Below are 15,152 nucleotides of genomic sequence, written 5' to 3'. Positions count from 1 at the left end.
CTGTGAATTTCAGATGACTTTACGCCTTCATTCACGAGAAACTTCATGACAATTCGCTGTTCGATGTGCGCGCTCACCTCGTTGTCGGCCATCTTGTCTAGCACGTGTCTTCTGTTTTGCACAAACTTTGGATCACTACGTGGTGAACGCGGAGGCCTGTCGCGTGTGAAAATGATGAAAAAGAAGTAGCGGGAGCCATTTGTACACTCAGGAGACAGAAAGTCCCGGTTTGATTGAACGCCCCTCATATTATCGCAAACTGTATTCATTTTTGTGTCTATTTGAGGTATTCTAAGTGTGCGGTATACGTTTCTGTTACCGTTGCCAGCTATATTTCCAGTATAATATAGTTTCCTTCGCTGTTACCTTTCCTTTCCTTTCCATGATATTAGGGAGCTTTAGTCGATCACAGTATTATTTAGGATAACTGTTCCGAAAACATGGTAAGCCAATCGCGCTACTTCTTTCGATTCACTGACATCACATTCCTGACCTTCGATTTGACAGCTCCCTTTATCGTATCGTTTTCGTGGGTGGGAATACGAATCGGTGGGCGCACTAAAACTCCGTATCATATCCGAAAAGTGTTTCACAAATGTTTCTACGGAGAGGGTTTATCACCGTGAACGTAACGCTTACGTACTATAACTGATGGCTTTTCGTTGCGAGACAGTTATGCTTAGGACCGGGGTTGCGGAGTTGCCACTCCGGAGTTGGAATGATTCCGGAATCATTCCAGATTTAGCAGAGCCCAGAATGGAATTGGAATGGAATGGCGGAAACTGTCCTAGGAATGGGAATGGAATGGTCTGGGTGCCCCGGTGGCAGTTTTGGCTTCAACGTGCTGGTTTCTGCTCTCACACCCTTTGCACCGCACCTGCACACAGTCAGAAGTGAAATAACCTTGTCTTTGTGCTTTTTCTGTGCTTGGTACTGTCAATCTCCTCTAGCACTGCTGGACTTGCCAGTATGGTTACCGGTCCTTTTCTTTTATTGGGGGAATTAACGGAATGGAATTGGGTTGCCAAGTCATTCCAGGAGTGGGAACTGACCATACCTTTTCATTCCCAGAAATTGAAAGGAATGAAATTATCGCAAATCTCCATTCCTCGGAATGGAATTGGAACGGAATGGGAGACCCATTCCGCCACCATGCTTATGACCATGAGCGATGCCGCAGTATGACTCACCCAACCCAGGGTTACTTACCGTGCGCTGAAATATCTGTTCTCAATCTGCTATTTTACAGTACCGAGCCCTAACCGGTTGCCAGCTGGCGTGCGTCATACCGGCAGATGAGTGGAATGATCGTTACTATACATGGATTCGTGCTCTGGATGGTACACCATGCGATTCAAACAATACATCTATGGTAAGCATGTTATTAGCGTGGCCCTCTAATTGTAGGCGTCAACTGACAATATTTTATTTTGCCAAAAAGAGATCTCCTAAAGATTCACTCTCACGTCGCTGAGCGCATCAGCAACGCGCACTCGACCTTTGTGACCTACATCCAGAGGTCACCTAAACGGGGAATGTACAAGGTATATCTAAACAGGTAGCGCAACTCCCATAGTCCCCTGTGTCTTCAGAATGACGCCATGATAGAGACGGTCAGCGCCATCCATCCGTTGCGAGGGCTACCACGATTGTAAATAAAAGACGTAAGAGATGACGTCAGCAGTATGAATAATAAGTAGTGCATAATTAGCCATGGCACGTTTACATTCGCGAACTTTGTTTGCGTTGTATTCCCTTTTCCTCACCCAGGCAACAACATCACACGAGAACACAGAAAAATAAATCATATCAGGTTTGATTAAGCATATCAGTTCGATATACATAAATATCACAGATTTTGACAACTCCACACTGAAGGGCGTTAGGAAATTAGGAAGGTTCACTTGAGGTCCATTTCTCACATAGAGCTATACGTACACGTAGTGATTAGACGTTTGCATTTATTCATTGGGTGGCCACTCGTAGGTACATTGCAACAATACATGGCATCGTTGGTTCTCAGCAGATTGCTAACACTCACGCTATCATGGCCGCTCGTCCCATGACGAAATTTTTTTTCGCGGTGCCAGCAACAGGGGATGCATATTGCATTCATCTGCTCACACGTGTAAATCTTGATCTACAGCTCCGAGATGTGAACGTCGCTTCCTGTTTACCCCCAAAAGTGTACAAACGCTGTATTACAATGCAGGGACACACGGCACGGATACAGAGATGCACGGATAAACACACCCCCTGTGACACATGCGCAAAGGGACCTGGACACGGAAATGTACTCGGGGGGTAGACGATTTCGTATATGTGCAAGAGTGGGGCAACAGGAACTTTTTTCTACATTAAAATTATGAATAACCTACTAGTACAGACACAAGCCATGCCCATCTTGTAAAGTTTTTCTGTTTACGATCGTACCTCTACAGCCAGGATCGCTCGTGCCTCATGCTGGTAGCTTTGCCAATGGGTCTGATTTGGTATTTTCGCTTGTATTCGCTACCAGTTTAGATATACCTTGGAATGTACCCATCCATAGTCGTGTTCAGCTTCAGAAGGGAAAGAAACCTAGACCGTCGACTACATACGCCGTTGAAGATAAGGAGACGCAGGTAGCGCCCCACGAGAAATACTGCAGCGCCATCATGCGCCATCGGTAGGGGAATGCACTTTCAGCTGCAGCGGTGGCGGTGGTGGTGGTGGTGAAAGGGCTCGCCGATGTCGGCCTCAGATAGGTGGGCAATGTCACGACTGGCGCCCTGGGGGAATGTGCGCCCTGGGCCGACTTCTAAGGGCCAGCTGCAGCAGGGTCATGCGGCCAGTCTAATACCCAATGCGAAAACAAAGCGAGCATGATGGACTACATTATGTGGCGCAGAGAGAAAGAGTGACCTCTGTGCGTCCAGCCATCCTATGTGCGACGCAGTAATATTTTGAGAGCTGACGTACTAGATTTCGTATCCTTCTTAAGAGGGCATACCAGCTCTCCGTCCTAATGTATTTCCTATGGAACAGTTTTTATGCTTTCTCTCGGTAACCGCCGCGCAGATTTTGACGCGGGCGCTTTCATCATAAAGAGGAAGACGAGATGAAACTATTTACGCTACAGGATTTCTCATATATGTCGTATGTATTTTACGGCGACGTCACGAATGCGAAAAAAATACACAATTTTTCTCCTCCCTCTTTGAACAGGTTTTATTAAACTTCTATAGCCATTTCGAAAAAAACTTTCCATTTACTTTCTCTGGAATTATTTCAGGAATCGATAGACATCAAATTTATATGTCTACCACTTTCTGTTTTATAAAAAAAGCATGAAAAGTGAGTACGGATAAATACCGTCTCAAAGCCCCGTAAACCGCGTCATTCTGTGTCGCCCTCTAGCCGTAGCACAGGAAAAACCGCGCGGAACATTTTGACCGTATCCATCCGCCGACCATGCGGATGGACCATGCGCACGCGCACTGTAGTCCTCCCTCTCTCCTCTTTACTTTCATGGACAGCGGAATTAGAGCATGGCCTTGGAGACCAGAACAAAAGCTTCCTTAGCTGCTCGTAAAGGGATTATCGTCAGCCAGCATTGTCGGAGGGGGACGTTGGGTAGACGAATCAGCGTTGTCGCGGCCCGTGTAAGAGACCACCGAGACCAATAAACCCTGTTCTTTTTTCGGTGCGCTTATAGAGAAGTGAGATGAGTTTGTTAGCTTGACATGAAACGTCAATTTGCTAGATTTTGCCGTTTCGGGTTTGTGCTTACTCAGTCAACTGTCTCATAAGGCTAACGAGAATCTCTCGTATTTAGGTTAGTGGAAGGCCGACTTCACAAACATTCCAGTAATGTTCAACAGGACTGCCCTGTAATGTTCGTAATGTTGAAACAGCCAGCCAGCGGATTACACACAGATAAATGTTTCTTAGGATAACGGTACTTAGAACTGCAGCTTTATTTGTTGTTTCTCTTTCTTTCTTTTATTGATCAATTTATTTTTATTTTTATCTTTATTATTTCCTTTTCCTTTTTTTTTTTTTTCATGAACGCTGCACGTGAACCAATAAGAAAAATCGATCAAGCGGCCGCTGCACAATTATTTCCGCCTACGCAATGAGCAACAGTCTTTTCCGGAACCCAAATTCACGTTCGCGGAGCAAGGAAAACCAACGACAACCAACGACAGCGACGGGGGAGGGGGATGTATTTATTAGACGAAAAGGAAAAAAAAAAAAAACTGGCTAAAGGTCAGCCAAACGGGACGTCGGCTTGCTATTCCAAAAATACATAAATAAATAAATAAATAAAATTAACAAATAGGAGATAAATGAAACGGACGCGACGGAACAGCACGTTAGTTAGTTGGTTATTAGGTTAGTAAAAGTTCGGGGTTTGCATTTTCATGTTCTGGTTAGTCTAAGTGGGCTTTGGCAGTTTCCGCGCAGAAACAGCCAGATAACATTTATTTACAGTAGTTTATTTTGCAACGGGGACTTCGATCACGTTATTTTGAGATACGGCCAATTTTTCGAGACCGGTTCCCTGGATTTTCCATCTTTCGACAATCCTTGCTAGTTGCACGTTGGATGACCCAAAACCTGTACCCGTCTGTCTTTGCACGGCGCACAAAGGGAGGCCTTCTGAGGAAGATAAGGAAAAGCTCTGGGTCACTGGGTCAGTCAGTACAGGCGGTAGTGACTTGTGAAAACAATAATTGTAGCATGAATATATAAGAACAAAAAAATAAAAATAAAGTACTCATGTAACAATAGGAGACAAGCAAAAAGACGTGAATGTCTCGAATCGAACTACGGACCTTTCGTGGCAAAGTCCAACACTTTACCACTCGACAAACAGCGCAGAGGGTGAGGGCCGCCTTAAACTCGCGAGGTCAACCATGCACAATGGGGATTATTTCGTGAGTCGGTGGCGAACGGCGTGATAAGGACGAGCTTGGCGCCATCTAGAATCGGGAAAATCGTGAATCGGAGTTGCTCCCCGACTGGTATGGCCTCTTAAGTATAACACGATTATAGTTGTCACTACGCTCTTGAACTTGATGCGCACTCAACAAAATAATAATAATAATAATAATGTGCGCCAAACTGCCAATATTGTCTCGCATTAGCAATTTCTTTTCTTCTTTGTTTGTCTGTGTTAGCGCCGCGAAGGGGCTGCGGCTATGAGCGCTGCACAGGAATAGCCAGCGATGTTGAGAGATCGCCCAGATCTTCACAAAATCAAGCTAGTCGCTTATATGAGGCCCATCATTCAGAAGAATGAATGCACAATACACATCGTTGTTTCGTTTGCGTTTCCAGGTGTGCATCAGAGGAGAATGCGTCAGCGGACCAGATTACCCCTACAACTCGGAGGTCATACCACCGTTCCGTTCAACAACACCAAGACCGCCGATAACTATTAGGACAACTACTATGGCAACCAAAACTAACACTGCAAAAAAGAGCTGGTTCCAGAGAGCTATAGACTGGTGTAAGAGAACGTTTGGAAAAAGTGTCTATGGCGTACCATTGACGCCACGGCAGAGGATATTCTCATTAACCCATGGTTCTAGTGGAAGTAAAAGCAGTTAACCTGAGTCAGTGAAGCGCTTGCGTTGCGCACAGATTGCAATATCATATCTTTATTATGCATGTGGTGTACTATACGACGAAAGCAAAAGCCGAAGCTCTATGGCTGCACATGATACTCCAGTGTCTGAAATCTATCAGGAGTTATTATGCCTGTGGTATGCTGACATCATTCTCTAAAAAATAATGGTGTTCAACCTAAAGCATCGACTATGTTTCATTTCCTTTACAGCTACCAAACACACATGAAAGACTTAGAAGAAGAGCCTCAGGAACACGGCCGCCGATATTTCGAACACAGACTGTTCTTCTCCTGGACGAAGAACAGTCTCTGTTCGAAATATTACGGCATATTTTCACCCGAAATCCTTCGGTTTGGCCTCGTGAAATCCCGGGATTTCGGGTGAAAATATACCGGGTTCCCGGGATGCGAACCCTAAATATCTCCTGAAGAGCACTAGAGGAAAAGTGTCGGTGTCGATCCGTGGGAACGTGGGAGGGGAGTACGCTACGTGAGAGAGGAGGAGGGAAGTGGAGTGCGGTGAGTAGAGAGTAAGGGAAAGTAAATAAGATACATAAATAATTGGGGGTTTACGTCGCGAGACAACTGAGATCATGAACGACGCCATAGCGGTCGGTCTGTGGATTGCTTTTGCCCACCTGAGGGTTCTTTAACGTGCGACGAAAGCTCATCACACGGCAGCCCGTATTGAACGCCCCCCGCGGAAGACGGCGTGTCTGATCAGAAGGCGGACATGCTACTGACTGAGCCACCGAGGCCGGTAGTAAGGGAAAGTATGTCACGGAGTGGCAGCAGTCTTGGCGGCGCGCCAGATAATTCGGCGAATCAGAACCTGCGGGTGTGCAAGGCCCGTATGGGCTGAGTTACAGTGCCCTAGAAGGCTAGTAGTGGAAAGAGCGAGGCCGATTCCAGGGGAACGAGCGGACGCGGCCGCCGCTAGCTCCACTGGAGCTGCTGTCGAATTCCCGTGGAGAAACTGGGAAGGGCTGTTAACTTCTGCAGTGTTCCTACCTGTTTCTGCTGTACTGGCGTGATGGTTTGGTGGCTCTAAAAGGACACATTTTTTTGCGAAATTGAATTAATAAAATAATACTAGTGAAGTTGCTGTTTTCTTTTGCGGTACTTATGTGAGCTGGCACGATGGAGAAGAAGAAGAAAAAGGCAAACACCCATTGGTTCGCACCGGACTGTAAGACTGGGGCCTAATCTTCAGGGAGGTACCCAGGTTCGAATCCCGGTGCCGGCTGTGCTGTCTGGGGTTTTTCCTGGGTTTTCCTCAGACGCTTTCAGACATATGTCGGCACAGTTCCCCTAGAAGTCGGCCCAGGACGCACATTCCCCCAGGGCGTGAGTCGTGACGTTGCCCACATACGTGAGCCCGACAACGGCAAGCCCTATCACCACCACCACCACCACCACCACCACCTAATCTTCAACTAGCCGTTACCCCATAACCGTGGTGATGGTGGTGAAAGTGCTTGCAGTTGTCGGCCACACGGAGGTGGGCAGCAGCGTCACGACTGACGACTGACTTTTATTTTGACAGTGGCACAGGCTAGCTGGGACGCCGTGTACGGGGGGAGGGGTTTCAAATGAGAGGGAAGCGCAGTTTAATCGTCATTTTATAACGTAACATTAAAGGTAACACGATAAATGTAACGACAAGAAACACGAATTGAAATTTAAACGCGGTGATGAAATGAGACGAATCAACGTCAGAAGCTGCTCAAGGTTGTGCCGTGGGAGAACAGGTTTTTTGCTATAAAATTGAGTTGCAGAAAATTCAATGCTGAATGGAATTGGACTCTCTGCATGGCGATCTTAAACATCACGTGCAATAACACGTCAGTATTTTTCTTTTAACTTCTGGATTGAGACTACACCGTCGTTTATAACTTATAAGACGACGAGAGGGTGAATATGTTCAATCTACCAACGTCTCACATTTGAGGCTACACTTCAGTACGTGGAACCCCAAAGCTTATACGTACCAACAGCGTAAGGAATTGTCCATACTTCAGCGGCTATAACAAGAAGTGATCGAACAAGTAACATCACGAACTCCAGCAAGCGGGTGGAACTTCGGGATCCTTCCGTACGCTGATGTTCCCCGCTGCTGCTTGGCATCATAACTATGCAAACGCTTAATGGTTACTGTCAAGAGCGCCAGCTGTTAATTTACTTTTCACGCCTATTTTTTTTTTTCTCTCTCTTGTACGGATCAGTGAAATAACAGGTCAGCTGGCCGGTGGTACAGACCCTGGCGTGTCCTCTGCGTTACTCGATAGAAGTCGCTTTCAATTACTATGTGTAAGTCAATTTAATTACATTTAATTACAGTCAATTACATTTAGTTAGACGCTAATTACCCTACTTCTCTGTAATTACGTTTACGTGCTTCAATTACCTTACATTACCTCCGGTAACCTTTCATTTTATTTCATTTTTCTCTTAACCACATATATCTTACTTTAAATTACACTTACCTCTTGCCTTCAACTACCTCAATGTCATATCATTTACTTTCTTTCGCATTTACTCTCTTATATCCCCCTTTACATCTCCAATTATACTTCTGCCTCGGTGAGTCTTTACCATCTCTCTCTCTCTCTCTCTCACGCCCACATACATGCAGCTTTTTGACTTTGATACTCCTAATGTTAACGGCATTAAACATAACGGGAAAACGTCACTACGTAACAGGCCAATGGTGGCTCGCCTTTGGAAAATGTGAGCCGTCTGGGCCGTCAGCAAGGCGCGGAGCGGAGACATGCAAGGATGTCCGAGTTGGAAATCGAAAATGACTTCTCGTTCCGCGGCAGCTGGGAGTTCAAACAACCCAAGGCCCTTCTTCGGTGGCAAGAGTTTGTTTTTCGTGGGGATTTTTTAATTCTTCCCTTCAAATGTAAATTTCCAAAGGTGCATGCTTCGTGACAGCGATAGCGATGCGTTTTACAAAGTCTTGCGTGCATCAGTAGAGGAAGATTTTTGTTCTTTCATGATTCTTCTTGATTTCAGCTCTTATTTTCGTTAACAATTCTTTTATTACCTCTTGCGCGAAAGTTGCGCGACCTCACCAGTACGAACACGACTTCTTTTGGGCGTGAAAATTCATGTAGTCACTCTTCTTTTTTTATTTATTTATGATTGTACCTCAAAAGGCCCTGTGGGCGTTACATGAGGGAAGGAAGGCAAAAAAGAAGAAAATCACATCAAAGCAACAAGACATTTACAGGGAGTACAATGAGAGCAATGTGCTACAATATGAGAAATCACAATAATAATGAACCGTAATGTTTACAAGCCTAGGTATTGAGAAAGTACATTCTTGAAGGTTTCAAAATGTGTAATGGTGACCAGCGCCTGAGGAAGAGAGTTCCATTCGGTTATGGTCCACGGGGAAAACGAATACGAGAAATGAAGGGATCTACACCGGAGTCGGGTGACTTTTAAGGTATGGTCGACTCTGGCGGAGATGTATGAGGCAGGTTGCATGAAGCTGGGGCGCAATTGGGGATTGTGGAAGAATTTGAAAAAGAGACAAAGACGGAAATATCTTCGGCGTGTAGAGAGTTCCGGTAATTGGAGAGAGAGAGTTTAAGGGATGATACACTGGAAGGGATCGAGTAAGTATTTGTGATGAATCGAGCGGCTCGATTTTGTACGGATTCAAGAAGACTGGTTAAGTTGACGTAATGAGGATCCCAGACAGAGGAGCAATATTCGAGCTTCGGCCTGACCAATGTAGTAAACGCCTGGTGTTTAACCGAACTAGGTACTGACTTCAAGTTACGACGAAGGTACCCGAGACATCGGTTCGTTTCATTAGTAATAGCGTTAATATGGTGCGACCAAGAGAGGTTGCTGGTGACGTGTACGCCGAGATATTTATACGAAAAAAGTTTACTGACTGGCGACGTCCCTAGGAAGTAACTACGAACTAAGTGTTGCTGAGACCGTGTGAATGTGATGTGAGCACATTTAGATGAGAGAAGCCAGGTCGAGCACCAGGGGTTAATTGCGTTCAAGTCATGCTGTAGGAGGACAGTGTCGACAGAGGAAGAAATGACGCGAATGACACAGTCATCGGCGAAGAGTCGAACGCATGACGATATATTATTAGGCATATCATTAATAAATATGAGAAAAAGGAGGGGACCTAAGACGGACCCTTGAGGTACGCCAGAGGATACAGGTAGAAGAGAAGAGAGACAGTTGTTAACTAACGTTGGCTTGCGAGCGACCAGTCAGGTAGCTTCTAATCCACGCAATTACCTTTGGGTCTAAGTTGAGTAAAGTTAGTTTGTAAAGCAATGATCAATGACTCACAGTATCGAACGCTTTCGAGATATCTAGAAAGATAGCGTCTGTTTCGATGTTGGAATCCATGTTGATCTGTAGGTCATGAAGGAAGGATGACAACTGCGTATCACACGAGAAGTTCTTCCGAAACCCGTGTTTGTAGTCGTAGAAAAAGCGATTAGATTCGAGATAGGAAGACAAAGCTCTTCTTGCACTTGAAAGCGTCGCTGAATTCCTTCATGTTTCCAAGCGGAAAGTTGATTCTGAAACATGATCAAGCTTACTTTAGAGCTGCAAAACACGCACGCACATGCACAGATCAAATCGTAACCGCGTCAAGAAAATCACATACACGTAAGAGTAATACAGCTATGCATTTCACATGCAGGATTCGATGTGGAACCCATAGAGCACACGTATAAAAGCGTCACATGGAGTGTGCAGAATGCTATTGATTTCGGTTCGTTTTGTGCTCAAGCACTGCACAAATTGCTTTCACATCTGTAGTTTGCATTCAATATCAATGCATGGAAAAACAAAATATCCAAGCTTGGAACTAGGAAGTCTTTGACTTGTAAATATAAACGAAGAACTCTTATTCAAAATGAACCCGAAACCAACAAGATCGATGAATCTCACTATCCTGTGCTGAGCTGTATTGCCGTGTTTGATCCGGAAAACGGAGTTTCAGATCGCGCATGTACAGGCACATCCCCTAAGTAAAGAGAAAGAATGAGAAAGTTCGGCAATTCGGCAGCAAGGAAGAAGCGGTAAACAGTTCATGCTGTTGGCGAAAACGTGCAAAATGTCATGGCGTTCACCTCAGCGGAAACAAGCTCAACACTATCACTGCTGATCCGCATTCATATCAATGGTCATTCGGTTTCTTTCTGTTACCCGCCCTAAAAGAGTGGCTGCTCGGCTAACCTGTCACAATAGTAATGGCCGTATATGCTATGCAAGTAGTTCAGCCGTCTGCGTAGCCCCCTATTTCCCACTCTCCCCTATTGGGTAATGGAGCGTCCTCATTGGTCCCGCTCCGAAATAAGGGAGAAAGGACAAACACGTCTCACGCGGACAACCATGCCCGTCTACGAACACCGCCTTATTGCTTACACTTCGCCACGTGATTTGCCTTAACTTTGTCTGTCCTTTCCCGGGAGCAGAGGCAAACTGTCGTAGCGCATTCTTAGACGAATCTCGAGACAACCGTACACTCGAGATCGACTTGGCCCTTCGAAAATTGATACCCCATCCTAGCGGGAGAAATACTTCGAGCTTTCCTCGAGTACTCCACGGTTGCGCAGACATTCCCTTGAAGACAAATTGAAGTTGAAGGATCACTTCTTTCCTCCTTTCTCCCGAGTCGACACATGATGTCAAGACCAGGCTCGTGTATACGGCCTAAGAGAACTTGGCGGTCATGGGATTATTGTAACTTGAACGAAATGAGAAGGTTGAATGTGCATGGCCTGACTAATTCCACGAAAGAATCGTTGGGCGTTTCTGCAACCCTCGTTTCACTGCAGGGCTCTCTTTCACTCAAGTGCGCGTCACTTTTGGGTATGATGTGTACTCACGCACTCGGCTACTATATGTTTCCATATGTCCCTTCTGGTATCACGAAAAGCAGATGTGACGTGGCACGATGAGTCTTATACCCGCTACTACTGCTGCATCTCTTTCCGTTTTCTGATTGATGGCTACATGAGACACGCAGTTAGGATGTGTTAGTTCTTCGAAGATTATTTCAGAGAGACACCAGCACTATTCCCCTCGAATACATTGCTGCCGGGATAACGAAGGGCACCCATTTTGGTAACTAATCTAGTAGGTGGTGGTGGTGCTAATGACTACGCTAACTAAGCTAGACACAACACACTTTCAACGCAATATCTAATTGCAACATACTCTTACAATGCCGGCTGAAAGGAAGAGCTCGTCATCAGTGTAGTTCCGCAAACCTGGAAGCTTACGGGGAATTGACTCGCTTTTCATTGGAAAGTATTTGAATATCATATTACATGCTCGCAAAAGCAACGGGGCACTTTCCATATACTATATCCAGTCGCATTTCATGAAATGTACCTACCGTTTTTCTCTTCCCGTTTTCTTTTTTCGTGGAAGTGGATTTCTGGTGGCCATTTTACTGCTGGTATAACACCTAAAAAAACACGTAATGCAACGACAACGCACCTTTTTCGTCAGAGCGCGTGCGCGGGCGGTTGTTCCCCTCTCTCGCCTCCCACGTGTTTCCTGAAATCAATTCCATGAAAATCCCCGCAAATGAGTCGCCGGCTCCTTCCCCCCCCTTTTTTCTTTTTTTTATCCACTCTATTTTGAGTGTCAAAGTACGACGAAAGGAGGTTACATTGACACGCCATACCAGGGGGAGATGGGGTTAGCCGAACCCATACAATAAACGCACGTGGTAACCTTAAATGAGCAGTCTAGAGGCACACAACTTTGTTTCTGTTTTTGGTCGGTATGGAATGTTATGCTCCCGAAAACGTTTTCTCACAATTAGTACAACCGTAGCGAAATTGGGACGCCTGTAATAGCCCCCCGAATCCCCCGTGGTCGAAACACCCTCCTACGTCTTCATGAATCATGACAGACACGTGATGAGCGTCGCCACGCGCGTCACTATGTGACGTGAGTGGTAGGGACGCTCCTCATTGGACCTGGGATCACATGATCGAGGCGAGCAACACCGCAACACCGCGCAGGCCGAAGCCTCTGCTATCGCTTCGGAGACGCCAGGCGTTCTCCGGCTGCGTGATGTCCGAAACGGAGGTTTTAAGGAGCATTAAAGTGGTATCTAACATGGCGAAAAACTGCTGTCATCTTGTAAAGCGCTATGTGAAAAACATTCCCACAAAATATTTTTGTCCAAAGTTTTGTTCAAGTTTTGTCCAAAGCTTCGTCCAAAATGATTTTGCAATATCGCCCACCCACTCACTCAAATCACCCACTCTAGTGTGACGTTTGTGGTAGAGAGCCCCCTCATTCGTTGGTAGGAAAAACCGTCTCCTACGAACATTGCGAGCTGTTTCTTGTTGACTTCTATTCTCTATATGATTTATATCACGTTTTCTAAAAAAACAAAGGATATATGCACCCTGACAAAATAAGGTTGCAATTACAAGAGTAATATATCCGTGGCTTCTGTGCAATCTCAGAACTCACAGTATATAATTTGCGTTATAGCAGGCAGGACATATGGAGCCGCGTGCGTGACGATAGAAGGGTGAAAGAAAGCTCTGTGGTGAAATGCAGGTTGCAGAAACCCCACTAGCCACGCACATACACCATGCACTCCCAGCCGCTTTCTCGTTATGTTGTTGAGAGCTGGTTGTTGCTGGGTGAGTGGATTGCTGAGTGGGCGACAGTACTGCGACCGGTACGTAAGCGTGGATGCTGTTTGTCGCGTGGATGCGTGTTCGGGTCACCAAATGTAGAGGAGGTGGTGTTCCTCTACATGAGCCCTGACCGGCGATGATGGAATGTCCCAGCTAGAGATGCAAAATTTCCGAAAATTTTGAATCGCTCGAAAAAAAACGTTTTCTTTTTGTTTGTTTGTTTTTTCGAAAAATTTGAACAAAATGCAAACAAACGCGGTTCCTGCTGAGTCGAAGCACTGCCGGCCAAGCCACAGCATACAATGAGCTACAAACTTTAGTAGTGTTCACCCTCTAGGCATAAGTGCAGAGCAGAGCATCCCATGAGACTGCTGTCTACTCTGCGATAGGTAATTGGAACAACCCGTCCACTCCGACAATATGTGAACGCGATGGCGATCCCTTGGAGCAGCCAGACGGAGCTCTAAGTTGGTGGTTGTTGGCGGATTAGAGGCCCCTAAGGCACTGTTGGCGGGTTGTAACGCATCAAAAGCACGAAAATTTACATTTTTGAATTTTGTCGCCTGGAAATTTTTGGCAATTTTTCCGGAGACCAGGAAGAAAACGGAAAAAAAACTTTTTTTCCCAAGATTTCCGGGGTTTCTTTCGGGGCTTCGCATCCCTAGTCCCAGCGGGCAGATGGACGTGGCCTCACGCTAAGACGGTGCCAGTAGAACTGGCTGCCAGGCGCAGTAGCGCACGGCAGCAGAGGCGGGTCGTTGTCTTCCACGGGCCGCCATACGCCCATTGTCACAACGCCCTGCTTCGACCGCCACTGGGCTTTGAGTGAACAGAGATGAACAGACTGCGTCCGTAAGGGACTTCCCCTTCCAACAAAGCCCCATACGGACGCACTCTGTTCACCTCTGCCGTATGAGACTGAATTTTGTCTATTCATCGGGATGTTGACCCACAACACCCATGAACCCTTATAGCACGTCATCCCTAACCCGGTGCCCAGAAGAACAGTCTCTGTTCGAAATATCGGCGGCTCTCTGCCTGCGAGACACTTCCGCATTTCCTTCCCTGTTCGCTGGATTTTCTACCCTTCTACAGTGGCATGACTGTGGCATGATTATCACCTGTGATTGTTTAGCTTCTTGCAGCCGAGGATCAACGCCATGCCATTTTACACGTTTGCTTCAACAGTATTATCTATGAAAGAACTGCTAAAGAGCAAGGAAACTGGGGACTAATATTCATATTCTCGGGATTTTAGCATTATGATGCGTATTAACTATTTACCACCACTTGAGTAGTAATAGGCCTTGTCCAGGCTACAGGGTGGCGAAACTACAGGATTCCTGCCCCTGAGCCCTGCGCGTATTTTTCCCTGCGCGGCGCCAGTGCGGAGGGTTGTCCGCGCGCTTATAACATGCAGAGACATGCAAAGACGGGTCATACACAAAAAGTACACGTGAAAATATATTTATTAATGCCAATTGTAATGCCAATCAAGTTGCGATATATTTATTAAAGCCAATTGTGCTGGGAATTGTGCCAATTGTGATGCCAATCAGGTGAAGGAGAAAAACCCAGCCGAAAAACCTTCACGACCTGTAACAGAAGAAACACAATACACATAATAAATAATATATACATTTATTGCTCTCTAAATATTTCATTCAATGTCTCTATTATTACATTTTTTAGAAACTCTTTTGTTTCCGCTCCTGAAAGAAAACATAAAATTAACGTCGTCACATTTGCTTACCACACGATAACTCACGTTGGACACAGCACTGACCTGAAGAAGTGGATATTGTTATTATATGAAACCACACTTATATTTCAATAATACATACAATGCTGTGGTGGCAGACCCCAGTAAT

At 45.7% G+C, this 15,152-nt stretch overlaps 1 protein-coding gene and 1 long non-coding RNA gene across 3 annotated transcripts in view; one reads left to right on the top strand and one right to left on the bottom strand.

The window, feature by feature from the left end:
- The window catches only part of LOC135400166 (venom metalloproteinase BumaMPs1-like), a 54,358-nt gene extending 48,577 nt beyond the window's left edge, over positions 1-5,781 (top strand). For both annotated transcript variants that reach the window (XM_064631900.1, XM_064631899.1), the window contains 2 exons: positions 1,250-1,372; positions 5,326-5,781. In XM_064631900.1, coding sequence (XP_064487970.1) covers positions 1,250-1,372; positions 5,326-5,598 — 396 coding nt within the window. In that variant the 3' untranslated portion in view covers positions 5,599-5,781. The remainder of the gene's footprint in view (positions 1-1,249; positions 1,373-5,325) is intronic.
- Positions 5,782-14,806: 9,025 nt separating this feature from the next.
- LOC135400165 (uncharacterized) lies at positions 14,807-15,152 on the bottom strand. Its single transcript, XR_010424543.1, has 3 exons — positions 15,126-15,152; positions 15,050-15,067; positions 14,807-14,993 (listed from the first exon to the last, which is right to left on the bottom strand). It is a non-coding gene; the product is annotated as an uncharacterized LOC135400165 (long non-coding RNA).

Source organism: Ornithodoros turicata, chromosome 7 (assembly GCF_037126465.1).
Source record: "Ornithodoros turicata isolate Travis chromosome 7, ASM3712646v1, whole genome shotgun sequence".
Taxonomy (NCBI): Eukaryota; Metazoa; Arthropoda; class Arachnida; order Ixodida; family Argasidae; genus Ornithodoros; species Ornithodoros turicata.
This window is presented reverse-complemented; position numbering and strand designations above follow the sequence as displayed.